Raw genomic sequence first — 25,033 nt, forward strand, 5'->3', positions numbered from 1 at the left:
GTTGACTACCCTTTTTTGAGTCACAACTGATCCCATTGTTCCTTTACAAAGCCTTCAGATAGCAAACTGTTTCTCATGAGTGGCAGCCTCAGAGACCCATTGCTTGTATAATCTTAGGAGCGCTTGGTGTGCCACTTTGACAGGCATCAAGAATAGATGCCTGCCTGACCTCTGAGGGGCAGGAGTTGTTGCAGGGGCTTGATTTCTTCAGCTTTAATCTACATGTCTTCTTGGACAGCTGGTGCAATATTTTTGTTTATGAAAAAGAACTGAAAAAACAAAAGCTGTCCCTCCAAAAGTGTGAACGAAAGCTCCAGCGTATCTTTAACCATCAATGACTTAGGTGTGTAGGAGCAGAGTGTTAAAGCAGGCATACCAAAACAAATCTAACTGATTTACTATGCATGAGGAACTTTTCACATTTTAAGCTCCTGTATGGTAATTTTTTTATTTTTTTTTTTAAACAAATGCAGATCGTATTATACCTCCTTCTTTCACAAGAAAACTGAAAGAAACATACGGTCAGCTGGGTTCTTCTGCTGTACTAGAGTGCAAAGTTTATGGGTCTCCACCTATTCTGGTTTCCTGGTTTCATGACGGACAGGAGATTGCCAGTGGAGACAAGTATCAGGCCACGCTTACAGACAATACCTGTTCTCTGAAAGTGAATGGACTTCAGGAATCTGATATGGGAACTTATTTGTGCACAGCTACTAACGTAGCTGGGTCTGATGAATGCAGCGCATTTTTGAGTGTTAGAGGTCAGTATCAATACGAAGCCAGAGTCAGAGGGCACAAATCTATTTTCAAAGAGACTTCATTCTTTGATTTGTTACATATTTCTAATTTCTATGCTCTTCATCATAAATTCAAACATACTTCTCTCTTTTATTTGCGTGCCTAGAACCACCATCTTTTGTGAAGAAACCTGAACCACTGAATGTTTTATCTGGAGCAAACATAACCTTTACCAGTATCATAAAAGGCTCCTCTCCATTGGAAGTTAAATGGTTTAGAGGTAGTGTTGAGCTAGTACCAGGACCCAGATGCAATATCACCTTGCAAGATTCAATTGCAGAACTGGAGCTGTTTGATGTAAATCCACTTCAGAGCGGAGACTATACCTGCCAGGTCTCTAATGAGGCAGGGAAAATTTCTTGCACAACACATCTTTTTGTCAAAGGTTTGTCCAGACTACTATTTCTTATTCTTATTCTTCTAAGAATGATCTCTTGGCTTTATTTAATTGGTTTTCTCCCCATTGTTCATTATAGAACCAGCCAAATTCGTGAAGAAGGTGAACGATTTAAGTGTAGAGAAAGGGAAAAATTTAATCTTGGAATGCACATATACGGGTACTCCACCAATTTCAGTGACATGGAAGAAAAATGGAGTAAAAATAATGCACTCTGAAAAGTGCAGCATCACCACTACAGAAACATCTGCCATACTGGAAATCCCTGGTAGCAAACTAGAAGATCAGGGGCAATATTCTTGTCATATTGAAAACGACTCTGGACAAGATAATTGCCACGGTGCAATCACAATACTAGGTGCGTCAAGCCACCATCACTTCATCAAGTGTTATTTGAACTACTAACGGTCATTGTGCAATAGCTTTTTATGCTAATGGTGTGTGTTTGTTCTTCAGAACCACCTTACTTCATCACACCCTTGGAGCCAGTGCAGGTGACTGTTGGGGATTCTGCATCCTTACAGTGCCAGGTTGCTGGAACACCAGAAATGATTGTGTCATGGTACAAAGGCGATACAAAGCTGAGAGGAACTGCTACTATGAAAATGCACTTTAAGAACCAAGTTGCCACTCTGGTTTTCAGCCAGGTAGACAGTAGGGACAGTGGGGAGTACATCTGCAAAGTAGAAAACACTGTCGGGGAGGCTACTTCATCGTCTTTGCTGACAGTTCAAGGTGAATATTTAATTCTAAAAAACACAAAAATGGCCTATTTTTCTTAAGTATGCTTTGCTATTTTGAAAAACAAAGATTGCCTTTTCTTTTTTAAACACTTTATTGTTTCTTGAAGTGTAAGATACCACGTGGCACTGTCTTCTATTAGCAAAGGCCTACCAGTAAAGCTGCTCAAAATATGTCTCATACTGATACAAGCTTCTGCATCTTCCTTCCCCATTGAGGATATTGCTTTGACTGTTTCCACCATTATCAGTGGAGGGTTAAATAGGCTCACTGGGTGTAACTGAGGGCAAAATGGTTATATATTTTCTTGCAACTATATGCACAGTGCTCTTTTCACAACTGGTTCCAAATAAATGATATGCTGAATAACTATTTTTAATCCGAAGTTATGAGCAAAAATCCAGCATACTCTTCAGTGTATTAGGCAGTGATTATTGGTGAGTACAGCAATAGGTGCATAACTTCTGAAAGCCCTCACTGTACAATACCTGTTCTCTTACAGACCGTAAACTTCCTCCTTCTTTTACACGAAAATTAAGAGATGTTCATGAAACTACTGGCTTACCAGTTACATTTGATTGTGGCATTGCTGGTTCAGAACCTATTGAAGTATCTTGGTTTAAAGACGGTGCACGTGTGAAAGAGGACTACAATGTTCACACATCCTTCGTAGATAATGTAGCAACTCTCCGCATTCTGAAGACAGATAGGAGCCTTATTGGGCAATATACCTGCACAGCTACCAATGCGATTGGGACTGCTTCGTCTAGTGGCAGGCTTGTCCTTACAGGTCGGTGGGCTGTGAAATATTTAATGGAAATATCTTAAAACTCACTTCTGCTTTATATATGGATTTAATACTGTACAAATAGTATTTATTTCACCAAGGTTTAAAGCAAATCAAGATTTTAAAGTGACGCTTTTTTATTTGTTTCACTCTTCAGAAGGGAAGACTCCTCCATTCTTTGACATCCCAGTTGCACCTGTGGATGGTATTATTGGAGAAAGCGCGGACTTTGAGTGTCACGTTACTGGAACACAGCCTATTAGAGTCACTTGGGCTAAAGATAACCAAGAGATTAGAACAGGAAGAAACTACCAGATCAGTTATGTAGACAACACAGCCCACTTGACTATCTTGAGAGTTGACAGGGGAGACTCTGGGAAGTATACGTGCTATGCTAGCAATGAAGTTGGAAAGGACTCTTGCACAGCTCAACTGACTGTTAAAGGTACTGAATAGATTATACATTGTGTGCATATTTTTGTTCTTTTAATAATAAAGGAAGGTAGCCTTATTGCTGCAAGGTAAGTTTTAGAAAAACTTTTCAGATGTAGCTTGAAAGTACCTATCTGGAGACACCCATGAATCTCTTTAGGGCATTAGGACGGGTCACTAACAATGAGAGGAGAAATGAAAGAATATTTTCTTTGGCCTAGTTTCTTTATAGTCTTTGGCCTATTTCTTTATTGAGAACTCAACAAAAATCTTGGGGTTTTTTTAAATGACATTTGACTTAAATCAATATAAGAGAATTTTTTTTTTTTTCAAATAGGAAAATCAACTATGATAGTGACTGTATGAACAAGATACATGCTGTTTAATCCTGGCATGCTTTCACTTTAAAAAAATCCTACTTAAATGAGAGCAATTATCAGTTCCCCAATGTTCAAGTTTTTCTTGAAACATTTGCTTTAGAACTTTTCATTTCAGGGTTGTTTTATGGAATTTGAATAATATGTTCTTTTTTTTACAGAACGAAAAACTCCACCTACTTTTACTAAGAAGCTGTCTGAAGCAGTAGAAGAAACAGAAGGGAATGAACTTAAACTTGAGGGCCGTGTTTCCGGCTCTCAGCCTTTGACTGTTGCTTGGTATAAGAACAATCAGGAAGTTCATTCAAGCCCTCATTGTGAAATATCTTTCAAAAACAATACCTTACTTCTACATATAAAGAGCACAGAGCAATCAGATGCTGGTTTATATACCTGTAAAGTATCCAATGAAGCAGGAAGTGTGTTATGTACATCTTCTGTTGTTATCAGAGGTTAGTTGAAGTCTTATTTTTCTTTGCTTCTTACTTTTCTTTGTTGCATGTTATAGCTTCATTCAGCTTCTACCTCATGACACGGTTTTACTTACCTTAACAGCAGTAATTTGTCCTGATATGGACAAGATAAAACTGAGTTAAGCGACAAGGAATTCTTTTAATTTTGTGACTAAAATAAAACAATATTTTTCAATAGTTTTCTTTTTCGCTATTTGCTATGACTGATCTAAAGTGAACATTGTAATCTTTACGTGACATTTCTGTTGAATTTTTAATCATTCTCTTTTCATGGATTAACAGTTTTTCTGTGCAATTAGATCTAAGCTTGGGCAACCCTGACAGTGTGTTGTGGCAGCATGGCACTTCATCATAATACTCTTGCAGGAGACTGCATATTTTTTTCTTTAAAGGTGCTTATATAGCTTTGCAGCCTAATGGCAGTGCTGTAGTTCTTATACTGTTTTTTGCGTGTGAATGTCCTTGTTGCGTGGAGAAAAGATATTTCGTGCATGTTTGCACAGAAAACATACTCTCTTGATATTTATTTATTCCATTTTCTAAAACTGATTGACATTCTCAGACTTCTGTTTATCCTCCTTCATTCCTTGCTGTTGTCTTCTTAAGAATCACACGTATCTCTCTTTCTCTTACGTTCTCAACCACACTTTCCTTCCTTGAGTATTTACTCAAGCATTTTCATATTCCAGAACCTAAACAGCCTCCAGTTTTTGACCAGCCTCTTCAGCCAGCAGCAGCAGTGGAAGGTGATACCCTACAGCTCGCCTGCCACGTCCAAGGATCACAGCCAATCCGGATTCAGTGGCTGAAGGCAGGGAGAGAAATAAGAGCTTCAGACAGATGCAACTTCAGCTTTGCTAATGGAGTAGCACTTCTGGAACTTGCTGCTGTTACTAAATCCGATTCAGGAGAATATGTATGCAAAGCTTCAAATGCAGCTGGCACTGACACTTGCAAATCTAAAGTGACAGTTAAAGGTAGAGTAACATGGAGAAAATCAAGGCATATGGTGGAAATTTAAAGCAAAAAATCCATCCTGCTTTGTTTTCTGCGGAAAAAAGATATTAATAATCTAATAGCAAACAATTAGTATCTTTTAGCTCTTTGTAAAACTGTACAATCTGGGAAGACAGTCTATTAACAATAATTGATATGTAAATAGTGACATAAACAGTGGGAGATCAGTGTCAAATCAATAGTATATTCTTACCAAAATATTAAGAATTTAGTTTCTAAATCTAAACATCAAACTTGGACATGCATATTTTATGGAAAGGATAAGGGGAACAGTGGTGTTTATTAAAGGAAAATACAAAAGGAATTTGATTGAGCATGTGGCCTAAGAGGCTAATTGCTTCAGAACTGTTACAACTCCAAGACATTTTGTCCTTTTAACTGAAAGTAAATATTGCCTAAGCATGTGTCCTTCCATGCAAGTCTTGTTTTACCGTAGCATAAAAGACATAAGAGTTCAGTAATATGTAGAAACAGTACCTTTTTCACTACATGGGTAGCCACAAGGCTAAGAACTATGCAAAAGAAAAAAAGAAAGAATTTAACAGATCACAGATAAAAAAATGCAAGTAACTCTGTGGGTGAAATTTCCAGAAATAGATAGAAAAGAGAATACCTCACTAAAAACTGATCCATTTTAGAAAATTAGGCTTCTCATTTGCATATCCATCAATGAATTTCCATCCATGCAGAATATAAATGACCTGACTGAAGTTAAGAACAGCACAATATGACCCACAGTGTTCAGTTTAATCTGGGAAGTAAAATACAAGTTAATTAAAACAATATGAAAGTATTCTGCATTTTTATCTCTTGCACAATATTTTGCTCCATCTCTGTAATTAATTCCTTTCTTACAATTCCTTTGGAAGCACCATCACGCATGAACATAAACTATTACATGAAACCATCTATTTTAATTGTTTGACTCTATTTTTTAGAAAAACCAGCAGCTGCACCAGCAGCTAAGAAAGCAGAAGTGGAAGGAAAACTTTATTTTGTGTCAGAGCCTCAGAGTATCAAAGTCATGGAAAGTAAGAACTTTTTTCAAAACAGTACATTGTCTTCTATTTGCCTATACCTTTTATTTGAGATTATGTCCTGCTGTCATAGAAAGCTGGAAAGGCTTAGCTTCCTCATTTGCATCTTTCTGCAGAGACTGTTGCAAGATTTATTGCAAAAGTTGGAGGAGACCCAATTCCAAATGTTAAATGGATGAAGGGAAAATGGAGGCAACTCAACCAGGGAGGTCGCATTATAATCCAGCAGAGAGGAGATGAAGCCAAACTAGAAATAAAGGACGCAATAAAAACGGATTCTGGCATGTACAAATGTGTAGCTTTTAACCAACATGGTGAAATTGAGAGGAGTGTAAACCTAGAAGTTGAAGAAAGAAAGAAAGAAGTTGTTGAAGGGGATCTCAGGGCAAAACTGAAAAGGTATATGGAAAGGTTTTATAGATTAATTTGCCATCAACACAGAAGAAACATTTTTTATTATCTGTCTCAGATCAAGATATAATTTTTTAATATTCATTAAATATGAATTGTGCTAAAAATAGAAGCACTTGAATAGAGTAAACTAAAGGATTCTATTGCAGAGGGCAGCTCTAGGCTAATTCATTTTTCCAGTGAACAACTTTCTAGGAATGAAGCATTGTATATTTAACTGATGTCATTGATTTGAATAGCACTCCAACAAAACGGAAGGAAGAAGAGGAAGAGCAAACTATCGATATCTTGGAACTTCTCAAAAATGTAGATCCCAAAGAATATGAGAAATATGCTCGCATGTATGGAATTACAGACTTCCGTGGCCTCCTGCAAGCCTTTGAGTTACTAAAGCAAACCCAAGCAGAAGAAAGCCATAGATTGGTAAGACACAGCGTGACTGCAACATTGGCTTTGTTAGGAGTAACACAGCTCCTTTGAACAGACTTGGTGTCCGCGCTCTGATATTGCTGTGTGTTCAGGAATTTCTGGTTTCTCTTGAGATCTTGCACTGACAGTTCTCAATTTCTTGCATGCTTAAGCCCAAGAAGAATGAATGGGCCTTCTGGCCAAGTATTTTCTGTCTTCACAATTTGGCTACAGTTTTTAAGATGGGAATATTTGATGTAGGAGCTAATTCTATGTTGGATAAACATGACACCTTGACATTTAGTATCCTTTAGTCTTTGAGTATATTCTGCCTTTTTACAGGAAATCGAGCTTACAGAAAAAGCTCGAACAGAAGATCAGGAGTTTGATGAACTTGTAGCTTTTATTCAGCAACGACTCACACAGACAGAGGTAACATATTTTCAGACTGATTTGTGAAATATTCAAACACGTAACAGGGAACTTGAAACTAATTAAACTAATATTTTACAGCCTATTACTCTGATCAAAGACATTGAAAATCAGACAGTTTTAACAGATGAGGATGCCGTCTTTGAATGTGAGATTAAAATTAACTATCCAGAAATTAAACTTTCATGGTACAAGGGAACCCAGAAATTGGACTCCAATGACAAATATGAAATTAGAATTGAAGGTGATCGCCACATACTGAGAATCAGGAACTGCCAACTTGAAGATCAGGGAAATTTCAGAATAGTGTGTGGACCACACATTGCCAGTGCCAGGCTAACTGTGATCGGTAAGTGCACTTTTGAACTATATATTTGAATTAATTTACACTTTAATTATTCCACTGTCTGATGTCTGCTAAAATGTATGTTTTAACATGCTAATAGAACCTGCAGTTGAACGGCATCTTCATGACACTGCTTTCAAGGAAGGAAACACGTGCACGCTGTCTTGTCAGTTCTCTATCCCAAATGCCAAGTCTCAGTGGTATAGAAATGGGAGACCCATTAAGATAGGAGGGAGATATTCAACACAAGTCTCTGACAAAGTACACAAACTCATCATCAAGGATGTTAGAACAGAAGACCAGGGGCAATATACCTGCAAGCTTGACAATCTAGAAACAACTGCAGATCTGGCCATTGAAGGTTTGTAAACACATATAGAATCTCTTTATTACAGTAGTGGTAAACAGTTTCTGGATGTTCCATTAACAGAAAAAATGAAAATAAAAGGAATTCTTAAAGAGATACTCACAAACTTGGAAATGGACTAAACAAGAAATTTTGCTCTCCTTTCTCTTTGAACTGTATGTGACATACTTGTGTAAGTTTGTATTTTTAACTAAATCACCATTACTAATGTCCCCTGGCCCTCAAACAATCCAAGTCATACTTGTTTTTATTTTCTTTTCCTCCGATACTCTTATATTTTCCTTGGATTTCCTCTTTTTCTTAATTATTCTTTAATTTCCTTAATGGCTTCTCTTGTATAATTTATCTGCACAGCAATCTTATTATAGTTGTATTCTTATGTCTTCTAATCTTCATTCTTACATAAAAAACTTCAAAGAAGATGGAATCCCTTTCTCTTACTCTACTTTTTCAAGATCCTTTGTTATTATCTCTTATTATAATGTAGCTATTATTACGAAAACAATGAGAAGGAATTAGATAAGCTAAATAACAATTGGTATATTTTTTGTTTCTAAAAACAGCGGAACCAATTCAGTTCACAAAGAGCATACAGAACATTGTAGTGAGTGAACACCAGTCTGCAACCTTTGAGTGCGAGGTGTCTTTTGATGATGCAGTTGTGACATGGTACAAAGGCCCCACTGAACTGACAGAGAGTCCCAAGTACAGCTTCAGAAGTGAAGGTCGCTGTCATTATATGACTATTCACAATGTTACTGCAGAAGATGAAGGTAAAAATGCATGGAATATTTGTGCTGATGCCATTCTTTTATCTGATTTTGTTGTCTGTTTTTTTAATGATAAAGGCACATAAATATCAACATTCTTGGCTATTGCAGGTGTATACTCTGTAATTGCTCGCCTTGAGCCAAGAGGAGAAGCAAGAAGCACTGCAGAGCTCTATCTGGTAACCAAAGGTTAGCAAATCCGCGAAACAAATTTGTGATCATAGCCATCTGCAAATTTGTGAGTTTAAAACACGATTCTGGAAAAATAAATAGTCCTAAAAGAAATCTAATATTCTTTTGCAGAAATTAAACTGGAGTTGAAGCCACCAGGTAAAGATCAGGAGCAAGACTGGCACAAGATGGTGCATTGCTCTGCTTTATTTTTTATTTTCAAATTCTTTTTTCCTTGTTATAGTAAGTCAGACCTACACCCTGAAAAACTATTCTATCCATAGATATGAGGAACTATTTATGCTCGTACATAGTGGCAATGAACACTGTGATAACTCCAAAATCAGTGATATTAATGTGTCTGGGGTCCTAGTTTGTACGATATGGGAAGCCACATTCTCTGAAACACAAAAGTTTCTTTTTCTTTGAATGACTGAGGAATACAACAATGAACAGGTACCAATGAATAGATTCAATGTGCTCTGCACAACTGAAAAAAAATAACCAAGGAGGCAAAATGGGCAGCAATCATCTCCTTATGATATATTATGTTGTTCTTCTCTGAATGTTCTTAAGAGCCTACTCCAAAATGACGCAAGAATTATTTAAAAATAAAATGAAGCACTGTAGAGTCTGGCCAGACTGAAAGATTAATGCAATTAGTTATCTGTTGATCAGCTAGCTTATTCTTAAGGAGCAAGCTATAATCGTTGTACACTACAACAGAAAGATTAAGCACCATGAACTACTCTTCTTGGGCACAGCATATTCAGATCTATTTCTAAGTCAATTAAACATCTTGATTTTCTAGATGTTCCTGATGCCAAGGTTGCAGTTCCACCTCAAAAACCAGCTGAAGGTAGGGTAACAAACCCATACTTCTTCTGTAGTGTTGTTTTATATCTGCACTGAAGCAGCAGGCCAGTGGGAACTTCAGAGGAAAATCTTAGACAGCTCAGTGATAAAATCTAGTTAATTCTCTCTACACAAACATAATTATGATCAAGGCTTGGCTTGCATAGGCTTGTTTTGCTGGGTGAAAGGTGAAAACTATAGACGGGTAGTGGTAGGAATGAAGCCTTTTCTCTTAAAAAGAGTTTTTCCTTTCCATCTTCTTTTCCTATCAGTCTCTTGTTCATTCCATCTTCCTTTTATTTAAATTTTCTTCTTCTGATCGTCCTTTATTTTCACCTTTTCTTCTTTTTGCCACAGAAGTATCTTTCAAACAAGCTGTCTGAATTACAACCCTTTGTGAAAAAAAAAAAAAAAGGAAAATAAAATACAAATATTCTTTTAAAGCCATGCAATGGATTGCAGGTTTATTGCAAATGGTCTCTCCCCAGGCTCTGGTATTGAACTACAGGCTAGAAACATGACGTACATTTCTGTTACATTCAACAGTTTACTATGAACCTTAGAAGTTCAATCTTCTTGGTTTCATTTCCAGGACAATTTGGTAAATGCTTGCAGTGGCAGCAGCAGGGGAAAGATATTTATATTGATATTTAGATGAATTACTACCAGCAAAGACAGGAGAGTGATGGCTGTAAGCAAAATAAAGCTGAGAAGGGTCAGGGTTCAAATAAAGGTAGACTGGGAATTCCCACTCAACATGTATTCTTCCAGGTACACTATGCTGTCAGAACGAGCACCATGTTTGCTTTTATTATGCAGCTGCAATAAAATCAATTCCTCTATTGTCCAACTGCACTAGGATTTTTCTTAATTTACAAGAAAACATCGTACTCACATTTTATTCCAAATATTTCTTTTTTCCTACAAGCTGCCCCTATTCCTATTCTTCTGCCTCTTGTTCCACCACCAGAGGAGAAAAAGCCAGGTAAGAACATTTAAAGTATTTGGGCAGTGTGTACATGCTTCATTATGACTTTTGGGTGGTTGATTATTTTTTTTTCAATTTAAATTTTAAAATATATTGTTTTTAAGCAGAAAAAAAGGTTCCAGTAAAGAAAGTTTCCAAAAAGGTGGTTAAAAAAGGTCCTGAAGAAGTCCCACCACCTAAAGGTAACTTTTTTACTTTTTTTTTTTTATAAACTTTTTTAAAAACAGTAAAATCACCTTGTGGAAGCCAGGCAATTTTTTTCAAATTACCTTGAATCAGTGAAATCTATTTGATTTTTATCTTTATGTTAAAAACATACGTATTTAAAATCCAAGTTCATTAGGACTGCTTAAAAAATAGGCACTTCTTTAAACTGTCTATGAGAGTAAAATCATTTCATTAACTATGAACATCCAATGCACCTTGCCGATTCCAGGCTATGATATGAATAATCTATTTGTTATTTATTTTAAGTTCCTGAGGTGCTTCCAGAGAAGCCCAAAGAGATCAAAATAACATCCATAGCAAGGAGAGAAGAGGTTCATGAAGAAAAGAAGGAAATCTATGAAAAGCCCAAAGAAACTTACGAAGAATGGGAAGAAGATTATGGAGAAGACCATGACTATTATGTTACGGAAGAGGGCTATGATGAAGGGGAAGAGGAATGGGAAGAAGCTTATGAGAAAAGAGAAGTGACTTATGAAGAAAAACGAGTCATTCATGAAGAAGGTATTTTAATTATCATACCATTTTATTTCTTCTCTTTTCTCATATTTATTATTAAGGCCCAACAATTTTGAGCCAGACAGCATTTTTTTGTTTGTGGTTTTTTGGGTTTTTTGTGTTACAATAACTTGAACCTTAACATGCTGCCAAATTTTAAGTGGCACTTGATGATAGGACAAGGACTCTAGTGTGGTGAGGTATAGATGCAGATAGAAATTGATACACCATAATTTGGTTGCCAATGGACTTTGCAGTTTGGGACATCTTTAAAACCTACTATGAGTTAGTAGTTTGTAACGATGTGTGACAATTTTGGTTGGTTTGGATATTTCTTCTGTCATTCTCGTGTATCCTAGATAAATTTGATTTAGGTTAAAAGTTTCACACATTAATTCCTTGATGTTAATAGCTGTATTTTGCAATTCCTTGCATGCTTTATCTCTCTTGGGTAGTAGGAACATGTATACCTCTAGGACCAGAATTTGGCTCTGATGAAAAACCATCAAACTTGGAAATAAGCAGAAAATTTTACTGCAACAATTGGATCTCCAAAACTCTGTGTGTGTTTTTCAACTTCATAAAATTATAATGCTGTAACTACTAACTTTTGTGTATATGGGGCCTTTAGACAATGCATTTTCATCATTAAGCAATGTTGTTATTTTTAAAGTGGTTGAAGTTCCTAAGAAGCCCGTGCCTGAGCGAAAACAACCAGCAATTATAGCTGAAAAGAAGGAAAAGAAAGAAGTAACAGTTCATAAAGGTATGACTTTCCTGCAAAACTAAGAGGAACATGCAGATTAAGATCTCTCATGCATCTCCTTCAAGCTGAACTGTGGTGGTTATTCACATTTCACTGAAATGGAGAGAATTCTCTTTATGCTGGACAGTGCCATGAGCAAGGCTCATGTCAACCCCTCCTCTTCTCCCACTTCATTTTTTCAAGCGGAGAGAGAATAGTGGCAATGGCGGTTGAAGCAAACCAGGAATTGCTGGCAAAATCAGACTGAGCCTCAGTTATCTTTCCTGCTCCCTGTATATGAGCCTTGGGCATGGGTGGTGCTTTTGAGCCAGTGAACGCTGCGCTTCTGAGAAGTGTCCTCCGTTCAGATCATTGCATATCTCTCAGGGGAGGGTGGGCCTGATCACCTGTCTCACAGGTGCCTTCACCACCACTGTTCACCACCAGTGAACAATGCGCTAAACAGTGTATGGGATGCACAAAGGTTATAACATCCTAAAAAAGAAAATAGCCAGTTCTACCTGGTTTGTGTCCAGAAAATAATTTGCAAGATGATTTAAACAGTAAATATATCTGAATCACTTACAGTTGTCAAGAAACCTGCTGATGAAAAAGTGGAGATAACCACTCAGAAAGTTGCAGAAGAAAAAGTCAAACGGGCTGAGGGTAACTGCTGTTTAATTACCTTAATGTCACCGTTATGTGGAAGTAGTGGCTACTGTTACTTAGCTGGTCTGCGTGTGCTTTGTCTTCATTTAACATGGGTCTGATCAATTCTTCAGTCTTTGAAACGTCTAATTAATGCTTCTGCTGAAATGTATAAAAGAAAAATGAAAAGCTTTTTAGGGGAAAATATTAAATGCAGATGCTATCTACCAATGCTTTAAGAAAGGAAGTGAGTATAAAACTGCACTGGGTGAAATGGTATGTTTCACTCTAAGCTGAAAACGTAAAATCCCCATCTTCCTCAGGTTTACATCCTGACCTGTCTACCAGGATGTCTTGGTTAATTGTTCAGTTATGAAATAAAGATGCATCCTTATTGTCTTGCTAACCACCTCTTCTCGTACGGCATTTCCCATTCTGCAGCAGGAGTCTGCAGGCTGCAATTTGATATATGTCGGCATGTGACCTGTGTACTAAATGCCCTTAGTTACCCAGACTCTACAGAAGGTAGCAATAAAAGGAAGCAAACACATTCCTTCTGTTGCTTTGCATGGCTTCAAGGAGCCTCATTTAGCTACTAAGTTAGATTATGTTTGTCTGGTTTGTTGTTTTTTCAACACCATTGCTAGATAGTTGTAGACTTATTTTGATCTCTTCGCTACATATATGACTGAGTAACAAAATTTTAATGCCAACAGTTACCAAGAAAGTTCTACCACCAAAACCTACACCAATGATCGTTGAGGAAAAAGTTATGAAAAAGGAAGGTACAGATCAGTGTCTTTCAATTGCAGTTTACATTTTTTCCAATACCCTGTGTGTTCTTGTGCTTCTTGTGAATATGTGGGCCTGTGTGTATGCACCTGGACCTATTGTAGTAGTCATGCTGTGACTACTCTCAATGTTTAAATAGAATGTGTACCATGTTTTTATCTTTCATAAAGTCTGTCTTTAACGTGTTTGTGGCTAGCCTTTTGATTCTTGTTTAAACAGCATACAGGATATTGCAGTGTAATTTAGCTTTTTCTTCATCTATTCTGCCTGCTGGCCTATGCTTACGTAATAATGGCCTGGTGCCCCAAAATTTCTTTGAAGAACCGCTTTTGGAATTCTTCTGATAAACTGTTTCCAAAAGCCTGTGCATGCATTTATTTTAAATTTTCAGGTTAAAGGTGTCTGTGTCTTTAGCCTTTAAGAGATACTAAATATTATACTTGTATGCTTGTTCTGTGTTCAGTATTTTATTATATGAATACTGACTGTCTAAATATGTCTAAGACATAAATGTGCGATATAGATACAGATTTGATAAAAACTCACATGCTGACTACCACTAATGTGGATCTAAAATATAAAATACTAAAACAAAATCCTATCTTTAAAGTACCGACAGTAGAAACATGGACTGTTTCAGAAGAAAAGATGTCGGTTTCTGTCCACAGAGAAGAAGAATATTCATATGTCACAGGTATGTACAAAATCAAAAATCTGTGCACCCAAACCAAAACAATATTTCAATCCTACTAGATTTTCTTATAATCCATTTTTATGTATGGCAAATTACATATTTAGACACATCGTATATTTGTCTTTCAACATGTATTGCTTCTTTTTGTTCATTGTGTTATGTAGCCTCAGTTTTCATTAGATTCATAGATGTCAACATTTAAACTACTTTATCTTAACATTGTTTAAATGCTTTTCTTTGAAGAGCCAACAGAGCATGAGAAAACAGTTGAAGAAAGATTCTTTGAAGCTGTTTACCCAATTGAAGGTAGATGGATTAAGAATGAAAGGCTAACCAATGTTTAAGATTTTTTTAAACAATTTGAATCTCTAGTTAATCAAAACTCATTGTGAGATTTGCACATGCTGTTGGTTTTCTGGATGAAATTTTTTTTACATATTAGCATATGTGTTTCAGTGACTTTTGTGTACTGAACACACATAATATCTTCTTAAAAGCTCTTCAGATTTACTACGGACATTGATATTTCCTGTCTCCAAATTTAATATCTTTCAAATTCCTATTGCAGAACATAAGGAAGTCGAAGAGGAGGAAGAAGAGGAAGAAGAAGTAATTTCTACAGAACTGGAGATCCCTCACGTTGAAGGTGAATAAAATCTTTGTATCATCCTGTGCTCCATTTTTCTGAACTTTCACGTTATCTGCCTGTACCAGTCTTTACCAAAGGATAGAATATCAGAACTGAGATCTTTCCATCTCTCTGTGGCTCAACTCTCAAAAGCTCAAGCCCTATTGCATTTCTAAATCTAATTCTTCGTCATCACTGCTTTAAACAATTCTTTGAATAGCTTTTCTTTGAGATGAGCATATTGTATCTGTCTGATAAAACAGCATATCTTTTGACATATAATATTTGCTTAACCAGGGTGTTGAAAGTAGCCTACTGTGATATTTTTACTGTCTCTTACGTCATCACCACCTATCTCTTTAAAGTGCCTGAGGTACCAAAGAGGCATGTTCCAGAAGAAAGAAAAACCGTTCCTGTCCCTAAAAAAGAAGCTCCACCAGCTAAAGGTATTTCTGCTGCCCTAGTGAAAAAACAAAAATGAAAACCCAAATTGTCTTTCATTATATTATTTTTCATGTTTTCTTGAATATATTTATGAATTCACTCTCTATGTGGCTTTGGTTTTCCATTATCTTCATATGCATAATTTGATTTTGCATTATCTCCATTATCTCCACACTTTCACTTTTTCATTTGTGCTATAACTTAGCCTACAGCTTGCACTTATCTCAGCTTTGGCCCTTTACTTTCCTACCAATCTTGTGCTTGTTTGTGTTTAGGTTGTGTGGCTTTGCAGACAAGGATAGGGTGTTTTTACTTCAATAGAGTGCCATTAAAGATCATGCAGAAATGTTAACATTGTAATTTTATACTCTATCGTAGTGTCTTTCCCATATAGTCTGCTGTATGTCCAAAAGTACATTGTACTGTGTTGCAGTTGCTCACCTCCTTGTCCAGATGCTATGTTCTATAAAACAAACTTGGATTACTGAAATCGGGATAAGTAGTCCAAAAACTAAAGCTTTCTCACTTTGACCATGTTTTCCAAAGTGCCTGAAGTCCCTAAGAAACCTGTTCCAGAAAAGAAAGTTGCTGTTGCTAAAAAGGAGGTGGCTCCCCCAGCAAAAGGTACAGCATCTTTTGAATGTGGGCTTTAACCAGTCCTGTACTATTGTGCTGTTTTTCTAACTACTTTTCACTTCTCAGTATAAGAATATGATAAATATAGTCTTTGTGTGTTATGTTGTATGTCTGTTCTAACCTAAGACAAACTCAAAAGCCTTAGAAAGATTACTTAAACAAATTTTAATACCTTTTAAGTTCCTGAGGTGCCTAAAAAGCCTGTGCCTGAAGAAAAAGTACTTCCCAAAGAAGAACCTCCACGTGCCAAAGGTATTCTTAGTGATAGAGTGTACACCTACCTGTTGAATAACTTTTTAATTTTGTTGTTGTTGTTGTCGTCAGCCTGTACGTAAACATGTTTGTGTTAGACATTGATTTTTTTATGTATCATTCTCTGTGCATATATAACAGTTTTTACTGCCAGGTAACATACTTGAGCAGTGCTTTCTTCAGTTAAGAAATCAGTCTTAAAGCACTTGATAGGCTTACAGAGACTGGTCTGATTTCTTTTTTTCTTTTCTTTTTTTTACAAAGATGTGTTGCTCTTGTCTTATACTTTTCTATGTTAAGTGTATTAATATGTTATGTGGTGTGTCTTGATATTCTTATAAATGGATTAATGAAATTCTGTAATACTCCAATAAATCTTTGAAAAATAGAATTCAGTTATCTTACATTTTATCTTTTTTAAGTGCCAGAGGTGCCTAAGAGAGCTCCCCCAGAGAAAAAAATTGCTGTTCCAAAAAGAGAGGAAGCTCCACCACCTACAGGTAAACATGAATAAATAAAATTCTTTTCTTGTTATCTTAAGCATCCTCTTTATGTCCAATTTTGGGCTTGGTTGTCAAGTGAATGTGGTTTTAGTTGTACTTCAGTTACATTAGCTATGTAACTTTTGTGTCAGTTTTGTGGATAGCTGTGCTATAGTTGCATTCTTAAAACACCTGTAATTTTAGTTACTTAATATCATTATAATTCGTATCTTTGAAGTGCCAGAAGTACCTAAGAAACCAGCTCCAGAAGAAAAAATACCGCATGTTCCTAAAGTAGAAGAAGCTCCACCTGCAAAAGGTACAATATTGTTCAGTGTAATATCATTTATTGTAGTCTTTAGAACATTGCATTTGTCTCAGCTTGCTCAGCTGTTGTATTTTGTAAGCAGAATATGTCCATGTGTAATCTTTTTGAATGATACATTTCTGCTATGTGGTGCTTTTGTCACTTTTGCACGTTGTAGGTCCTAAAACTAAATACTTTTTTTAAAGTGCCTGCAGTTCCTAAGAAACCTGTCCCTAAAGAAAAAGTATCTCCTGCTGTTCCTAAAAAACCTGAGGCACCTCCAGCTAAAGGTATGCTTTCCAGCAGAATGAAAGAATATGCTGTTTCTCAGCTTCTGTTTATGTTCTGTATTGTATCAGTCATTGGTTTGTGCTTCCACTGTGAATTCTGCTGATTTAGTGGCAATGAATCATTCCTGTATGTTGTATGTGTTGTGCAGTACTTCTAAAAATATTATTTCTAAGTATTGAATCTCTGTTATGTGTTATGTGCTCAGTACCCTTAAGCAATTCTTTGGAAACTTAGACTTAGCATTTTGCAAAATTGCTTTCACAATGGAATTAGAAAAGCATACATTTGATATTATTATCTTTCAAAGTGCCTGAAGTGCAGAAGAAAGCCACTTTTGAAGAAAGAGTACTTATTACAGAAGAAAAAATATCTGTTGCCATTCCAGAGGAAATCCCAACACCTGAAGGTACACTATAAACAGACAATAGTGAGAAACTTGTGCTTTGTCTACAAGTCTGTTGTTCTAAGACCAAGATCAAAATACACACAAATTTAGTGTTAGTTATCTTGTATGAGTTTTGTGATGAACATTTTACAGACTTACAGGCAGCTAAGAGCCTCCCGGGTGTCATTTGCCATTTCAGTCTGTTAGCTTCTCACCAGCTATTTAGTTCACATTCTCTTACTCGGTGCTTTGAGATAGCTGAAATTAACATTTTTAGTGTTTTTATATCCCATTAATAACTAGGCAGTCGGGAAAATTTACATATTCTATTAAAAAGCATAAATGAGTATTTAAAAGCAGATATGGAAGTTATCTATCTAAAATATGATCATTCAAATATATTTTCACGTGGATACATGCAGTGTTAATTTCTGTTTGTCTCCTGCAAATTAACCTTTTATGTCAAAACAAGTTGTTTTCCCTGATACAGTCACATCTGTAGATGCGCACATGCCAGACTTTCCGTAATTCTTGACCTACCCTTCTCATCTTGTTCCTGTCCTTCTCACTTTCAAGTGGCTGAATCAAGGAGTAACCCCTGACTCTTTGACTGCTGCTTCCCCCCTGCTTAGCTGTTGTGATGGGAAAGTTTGGGGAGCTGAGGCATTCTGATGGACTGACAGTTAACTAGTGAAGGGTGTTTGAGAGATACAACAGCACACAAAAGAGTACATGGGGCATGGATAAAGCACATCATTTAGAGCAAATCATATATACGTGTGTGCAGCACTTTCTGTATTGTATGCATATCTGTCATTGTCATATAGAACTTGTAAGAATTGGTCTTCATCTTCATCCATCCATCGATCCCTATCTCCCTCCATCCATCTATCCCTTCACCAAAAATACTAAAACTAATAATTTTCTTTAAAGAACCAACAGTTGAGGAATGGGCTGAAGAAGAAATGGAGGAAGTGTCTATTTCCATTCACAGAGAAGAGATTTCTGAAGGTACGACCACAATTCAGGAATACTAGGTGTCGTGGTTTAACTCCAGCCAGCAACTGGGAACGCACAGCTGCTCACTCACTCCCCGTTCCCCCACTAGAGTAGGGAGAAGAGGCAGAGAAGGAGAAGGGAAAAAAACCTTATGGTCTGAGATAAAGACAATTTAATAGAACAACAACAGAGAAGGAAAAAAATATTATAAAAGAATATACAAAATAAGTCGCTCTTACCATCCAATGATGGATTCCCCAGCCCATCCTGAGCAGTGATTGCAAATTTCTGCCCCCCAGCCAACCCCCATTAATATACTGAGCATGACGTCTATAGTATGGAATATTCCTTTGGCCAGCTTGTCATATCTATGCTCCCTCTCAGCTTCCATGGGAAGCTGAAAAAGACTAATGTAAACATCACTTAGCAACAACTAAAACAATACGTATTATCAGCATTGTTCTCATACTAAATCTGAAACACAGCAGCTACTAGAAAAAAAATTAACTCTGTCCCACTTGAAACCAGGACACTAAGCAAAAACAAAAAGTATTTTTTTTTCTGTAGCAAAAATAGTGTGGATTAATATCTACTCTATTCTTAAAGAAAAATTTGCTACCATATAAATATGTTTCATATCTTATAAACTTTAATGATGAGAACGTCTACAATTTCTATTCGCAGAGTGTAGCAGTTAATCCTGTTTTGATACAGTGAAAATAATGAGGTATCTCTTGGATGTTCAGAATTATCAGCCCTTCCTTTTTTTTTACAAAAATTCTCTGTTGGAAGTTCCTCTTCTACCAGGCTGGCTGGATAAAGTAAAGATCCTTCAGAATATCATGGCACAGTTTGGTTCCGCAGACTATTTAATTGCAAAATGACTAAATTGTTTCCACCTGTAAATTTATTGGTGGTAACATAAAGTTGTGAAGGATGGCAACATACACTGATTGACTCAATTTCCGTTACAAGTGACACTCTAAAAAGTATTTTCAAGGGATGGCTTTAGTCAAGGCATTTTCTTGGTGTTTGGGAGAGAGGCTTTCTCAAAGTGAATGAATTCCAACATTAGTGAACTACTGGACAGAGGAATAGAAAGTGCTGATCTAGTACTTCAAATGCTGAGCATTTTGAAGTTCCACAGAAATACAAGATGAGAGCTCAATCTCAGGTCCATTTAAGTTGCTTGGACTTTTTCTACTGGTTTCAGAGGGAACAGGATGGTTTGATTTTGTAATACCAGAGGTGTCTGTTAGTTAAGCACACTGCTTATTCTTGTCCTACAAACATTTTGTTGCTTACCAGGGCCGTAAAGACAGTAATAGATATCAAATACTTAAACTCAAGTATTTTTTTATTTTATTCTTTTTAAGTGACCGAAGAAGAGTCTTACTACGTAGAGGAGAGGGTAACTGTTCCTAAAAGAGAGGAAGCCCCACCCGCTAAAGGTATACATTCTTTTCATTACAAAATATTTGTTGTTTCATCGTTCTGAGTGTTATGTTGCCACTATATGTTTATGTCCATGTGTGGGTTTTTTGTATTGAGGAAATGTGTGCATGTTATAGTGATGTTACCCCTCTTTGTAAAACTATATATTGTAATCTTTTAAAGTGCCTGAGAAGCATAGGAGAGTTGTCCCTGAACAAAAAGTTCCAGCTGCCCCTAAGGAAGCTCCAGGAGTTAAAGGTATAAACCATGTCTTCATCTGGATGATGTGTCTTCATCTGGGTGATGTATCTTCAAGGAGATTATGTTTGTCTTACTGTGATGTTTGTAAGTGTTGACGTGGGTAGTGTCTGCTTCCAGTGATGAATGGTTGTCTCATATTCCATCTTGTACTATGAAAAGTATTGTTTGTGTTAACTCAGTAAAACACATTGTGATGTAGTACACAATTACAAATATTACACCTTAATATTCTTTCTCATCTTTCTTCTCATCTTACTAATTTTCTAAAGTTCCTGAAGTTCATAAGAAAGCAGTTCCTAAAGAGAAAGTACCTGTCCCTGTGCCTAAAAAAATGGAGGCTCCATCAGCAAGAGGTATATCAGTGGTTTGTTCCTGTTGCAAAAAAATGCTTTTTTTGCTGCATTCTGTCTTTGACATATATGCATGTTGATTAAAAAAAATCTCATCTATCAAATTGCTTCAACATTAAACATGTGCTTATGTCCATTTGTCTACAATGGGGCCTGTGGCCTGTGTCATCTTGTTGAGATTTATGTGTTATTTCATCTTTTATCTTATGCCTGTTGGTGAAATCAATAAATTTTCTAAAGTTAAGCAATCTTATTTTAAGAACCTGCAGAAGAACGGGTGCCCACTTTTGAGATAGAAGTGGAAGAACCTCCATCAACCAAAGGTAAACAAACGGAGAATATTATTATCATGGAGATTTTTTTGTTTGGCCTTGCAGTATTGATGTTTAGGCATTTTACTTATATAAATTTTTATTACTATCTATAACCTCTGTCTGTTACCCCTTTCTTTTGACTATTTACTCATCTTTGTGCTACAGCTGTGAAGTACATTCTTCTGCAGTGTCTCGTCTTTGTTGCCGTTTACTTAGCATTTTGAAGTTTACTTAGCATTTTCTTTTAAAAAAAAAATCAGTTTAAGTAGAAAGAAATTTATGTATGTCTGCATTTCAAATATTGCAATTAAATAATCTTACACTTATTATTTTTAAGTGACTGCAGTGCACAGGAAAATTATCACAGAAGAAAAAGTTGCAGTTCCTAAAAAAGAGGAGGCTCCACCAAAAAGAGGTATATAATTTTTCAGAGCTACGCAAGAGAAGTCTTATTTCAGAATACTGACTTATATTTATTATGTCTAATTGTCTGACACAAGCTGTGATGTTCAGTGTTTGTTGTCTTTTTTTTTATTTGACTTGAAGAAATGTCAAGTCTCTGCATTTATGTTTTGTCACCTGATTATGTTCATAAATTGTGATTAATTCAAAAATCTTTTAAAATAACGTCTTTTTAAAAAAAAAAAAATAAAATATGTCAGCAGTTCCCAAGAAGCCTGTGCCAGAAGAGAAAGTACCTGTTCCAATTTCACGGAAAGTGGCAGCTCCACCGGCTAAAGGTATACAAGTTCTTCTGAAAGTACAGAAGGCTTGTGAATATCAGATATCCGTGTGCATCATACTCACCATCTGCCTTGTTAATCAAATCCCAGTCTCTCCTGACTTGATTATAAATGAAAAGGACCTTTCTCTTCCCCCCTGCAAAAGAATGCAGAAGGTGACAGAGAACGGTCACACACCTGCATTCCTTGCATTTTCCAGCCACTATTTAACTTCATTGATTACTCTGGCTGCTTAAGAGCTTTAGAAAGCCGAGTGAAGACATTTACTCAATGAAGAAGTTAAATAAATGTGAACACATTTAGAAAAAAATTACCAATTCTTTATAACATTGTCAATGTTCAGTGAAGGGTTTCAAACTTACAAATATGTCCTCTGTTTCTGTGATTTTCTTGTGTTTGAAAAGTGATTTTGTTATGTATCCTGTATGTGTGGTGTTCTGAGGTTTAATTACATTTCTGAAGAGCCTAGAGGAAAATTATTTATGTCTCACTTTCATCTCAATGACTCCATCTTACTTCATGATATGTGAATATGCTGTTTGCTTTTTGATGCATTTTGGTGTATGTATCTATTATTCTAACAGTATAGGTATTATTTCAGTAGATATCATTTTAATATTTAGCTGTATTTCTGCAGTTACTAAAATTGCATGGGGTTTCAAAGTGTCTAATTTATCTGGGGAATTTATTCCTGGAACACCCCCAAACTAGCAGTCTTCAAAATACTTAATGCATATCTAGCTACTATGCATTAAAGCTTCAGCTGGTCATTTTCTCTGTTAAATTAAATGTCTTTAGGTTTGTATGTCTGGTGTGATTGTTGTGTTTATCGTAAGTATCTTTGCTATGTAAATGTGTACTTTTTTCCCATAATTGTTTGTCCATAATTCTGTCTTATGAACTTCAGAAAGTGTGTGACTTCTTCTAGAATTTAGCATTCTTACAATTACTATCTTTAAAGTACCAGAAGCACCAAAGAAAATCACCAGAGAAGAAAGAGTATCCATTGCTGTTCCAAAAAGAAAAGTGTCTCCACCACCAGAAGGTACTCCAGCCCATTGATTAATCTATGAGCAGACTCTCCTCATGCAGTACCACCAGAGCTTCAAGCCTACTGGTTTGGCACCTTTCTTGAAGTTCTAATGTTAGAATCATAGAACCATTTAGGTTGGAAAAGACCCTTAAGATCATTGAGTCCAACTGTTCACCTAACACTACCAAGTCCACCACTATGATCCACCATAGTCCCAAAGGAGCCTTAGGTCTTTGAGAAACACTAGGGACATATTTTTCCCAATTACTCTGGGTGTGGGAGGTATCAGGAAATAATAACTAGTTTTCTAGAAACCCCAAATGGCATATGTATTATTTTACATGATATTGCACCAAAGAAAAATATTAACGTTAGACTCTGTCTTTGAAGTACCAACAGAAGAAGAACACTGGGCTATGTCAGAGGAAGTATCCATTTCTCTTCACACAGAAAAGGAGATTTCATACACAGGTATGAATGGACTAAAAAGATTCTATGTCCAAATTTACATCTTGTCCTACTTCCAAAAAAAAACCACCACCCAAAAAAATACAGCAAAACGCAATTCAGGTCCCGTGTAGATTGATGGTTTATCCTGAAAGTGACGCTTGTAGAATACCACAGGACAGTATTCCATTCTCACAAAAGGCTTAAATCTTTCCTCCTAGCTTGCTGCTGTTGTCATAGTGGAAGCACAGCCATTTCACTAGGTCCTCCTTTGCAAATCTTGCCACCTGTCAGATCTGCTGCTGTTGATAAATGTCATTATTATGTTCATATAATGAAAGATTAATACAATCACATCATAGTGAAGTTAAATAACCTATTTAGTCTCTGTATTGGAGAATGATGGGGGGACAGGCAGATCATGGGTACTAAGAGGAGGACGGAAGGGGATCTTTGACTGGCTTTCTGTAGGTAGGGGTAACATACCAGCTGGTCTGTGAAAAAGGGGTGAAAGCAGAAGGACATTAAATGCAACAGTTCTCCCATGGGATACCAAGTAGAGGTGTTGAAGCTAGGAAAAAAGAATCCAAAGGAACCTGAACTTCCTGGCGAGGGCACTCATGCACAATGCAGTTTTTGTTATCAAATCAACTAAAGTTACAGTCTCCAGTTTTAGTTTAAGATTTCAAATGCAGATATACCTGGCGCTTACAATTAAATATCAAGCAGGGCTCTGCCACATAATATTTAAGGAACTGGTCTGTCTTCACATTGCCCCAAAAGTAACACCCACCTATCAAGCATCAAGACTTGTTGCAGCCACTCATCTACGCTTACTGTAGCTTGTCATGAAGGAAGCGTGTAGAAATTCTCAAATCTGCCACTGCAGAATGGATTCCATCTCTTAAGAAGATCAAAAAAGATCTCCAATCTTTTAAGAAAATGCCAAGGTTATTCTCTAGCTTGGCAAGTCTAGTAGTCTCCCAGACACTAAAATGCTAGGGTAAGTTTCTGTGCAATTTCCATTTATATTTTTCAAAAACTTCCCAAGCACCTGCCTCAGAAGACAAGACCTATGCATTGCTGTTCTGAAGAAGAGAATATACTGCTTAAACATGTCATGCATTCTTTCCTGAATAAATCTTAAAAACCGAACATATTCACACCTTAATCTTTTGGAAATTTTCCTACTCTTATAAGTAAAGGCTCCTTGCCATGCCTGAACAAACAAGCCACTTTGTAAAGCAATCAACAGAACAGGAAAAACACCTTCCTCACTGAGCAATTAATTCTTTTGCCTTTAATTGTACCAGAGCTCTTATCCACTGTCAGTCACTCACAAAGTTTTTGTCTGTGTGCTCCCTCATGTTCATCTAGAGTTTCCTATGCAAATCTTTTCTTACCAGTGATTGAGGACCCTTGATCTAATACTTAGATAGTGCAAGGTGTTACTGCTGTGAAGAGGGGCTGCCACAGAGGACAGCGGAATTTAGTGATTTTGCAATTGGTTGAATTTGGATTTTGAGTTCCACCCACTAGCAAGCTTAACTTCACTACTGGCAGCAGGGGATGAAGCAGGAATCGTATCAGTTGTCTATACTGGGATCTTGAAATGTTC

General features: G+C 36.5%; 1 protein-coding gene across 1 annotated transcript in view; it reads left to right on the top strand.

Annotated features, from left to right (window-relative positions):
- The window catches only part of TTN (titin), a 244,263-nt gene that overhangs the window by 79,508 nt on the left and 139,722 nt on the right, over positions 1–25,033 (top strand). The window contains exons 90-131 of the mRNA XM_074593977.1: positions 474–761; positions 905–1,183; positions 1,275–1,553; positions 1,652–1,930; positions 2,439–2,726; positions 2,881–3,168; positions 3,694–3,984; positions 4,695–4,982; positions 5,961–6,053; positions 6,176–6,458; positions 6,710–6,893; positions 7,221–7,310; positions 7,392–7,659; positions 7,757–8,017; positions 8,587–8,796; positions 8,905–8,982; positions 9,097–9,123; positions 9,776–9,823; positions 10,748–10,804; positions 10,912–10,989; positions 11,282–11,536; positions 12,204–12,296; positions 12,864–12,941; positions 13,640–13,708; positions 14,326–14,409; positions 14,653–14,715; positions 14,978–15,055; positions 15,403–15,483; positions 16,028–16,105; positions 16,792–16,869; positions 17,090–17,170; positions 17,365–17,448; positions 17,757–17,855; positions 18,768–18,845; positions 20,210–20,284; positions 20,451–20,525; positions 20,798–20,881; positions 21,139–21,201; positions 21,530–21,607; positions 21,855–21,932; positions 22,897–22,980; positions 23,359–23,439. Of these exons, the coding sequence (XP_074450078.1) occupies positions 474–761; positions 905–1,183; positions 1,275–1,553; positions 1,652–1,930; positions 2,439–2,726; positions 2,881–3,168; positions 3,694–3,984; positions 4,695–4,982; positions 5,961–6,053; positions 6,176–6,458; positions 6,710–6,893; positions 7,221–7,310; positions 7,392–7,659; positions 7,757–8,017; positions 8,587–8,796; positions 8,905–8,982; positions 9,097–9,123; positions 9,776–9,823; positions 10,748–10,804; positions 10,912–10,989; positions 11,282–11,536; positions 12,204–12,296; positions 12,864–12,941; positions 13,640–13,708; positions 14,326–14,409; positions 14,653–14,715; positions 14,978–15,055; positions 15,403–15,483; positions 16,028–16,105; positions 16,792–16,869; positions 17,090–17,170; positions 17,365–17,448; positions 17,757–17,855; positions 18,768–18,845; positions 20,210–20,284; positions 20,451–20,525; positions 20,798–20,881; positions 21,139–21,201; positions 21,530–21,607; positions 21,855–21,932; positions 22,897–22,980; positions 23,359–23,439 (5,874 nt within the window). The remainder of the gene's footprint in view (positions 1–473; positions 762–904; positions 1,184–1,274; positions 1,554–1,651; positions 1,931–2,438; positions 2,727–2,880; positions 3,169–3,693; positions 3,985–4,694; positions 4,983–5,960; positions 6,054–6,175; positions 6,459–6,709; positions 6,894–7,220; positions 7,311–7,391; positions 7,660–7,756; positions 8,018–8,586; positions 8,797–8,904; positions 8,983–9,096; positions 9,124–9,775; positions 9,824–10,747; positions 10,805–10,911; positions 10,990–11,281; positions 11,537–12,203; positions 12,297–12,863; positions 12,942–13,639; positions 13,709–14,325; positions 14,410–14,652; positions 14,716–14,977; positions 15,056–15,402; positions 15,484–16,027; positions 16,106–16,791; positions 16,870–17,089; positions 17,171–17,364; positions 17,449–17,756; positions 17,856–18,767; positions 18,846–20,209; positions 20,285–20,450; positions 20,526–20,797; positions 20,882–21,138; positions 21,202–21,529; positions 21,608–21,854; positions 21,933–22,896; positions 22,981–23,358; positions 23,440–25,033) is intronic.

Source organism: Larus michahellis, chromosome 7 (genome assembly GCF_964199755.1).
Source record: "Larus michahellis chromosome 7, bLarMic1.1, whole genome shotgun sequence".
NCBI classification, from domain to species: Eukaryota; Metazoa; Chordata; class Aves; order Charadriiformes; family Laridae; genus Larus; species Larus michahellis.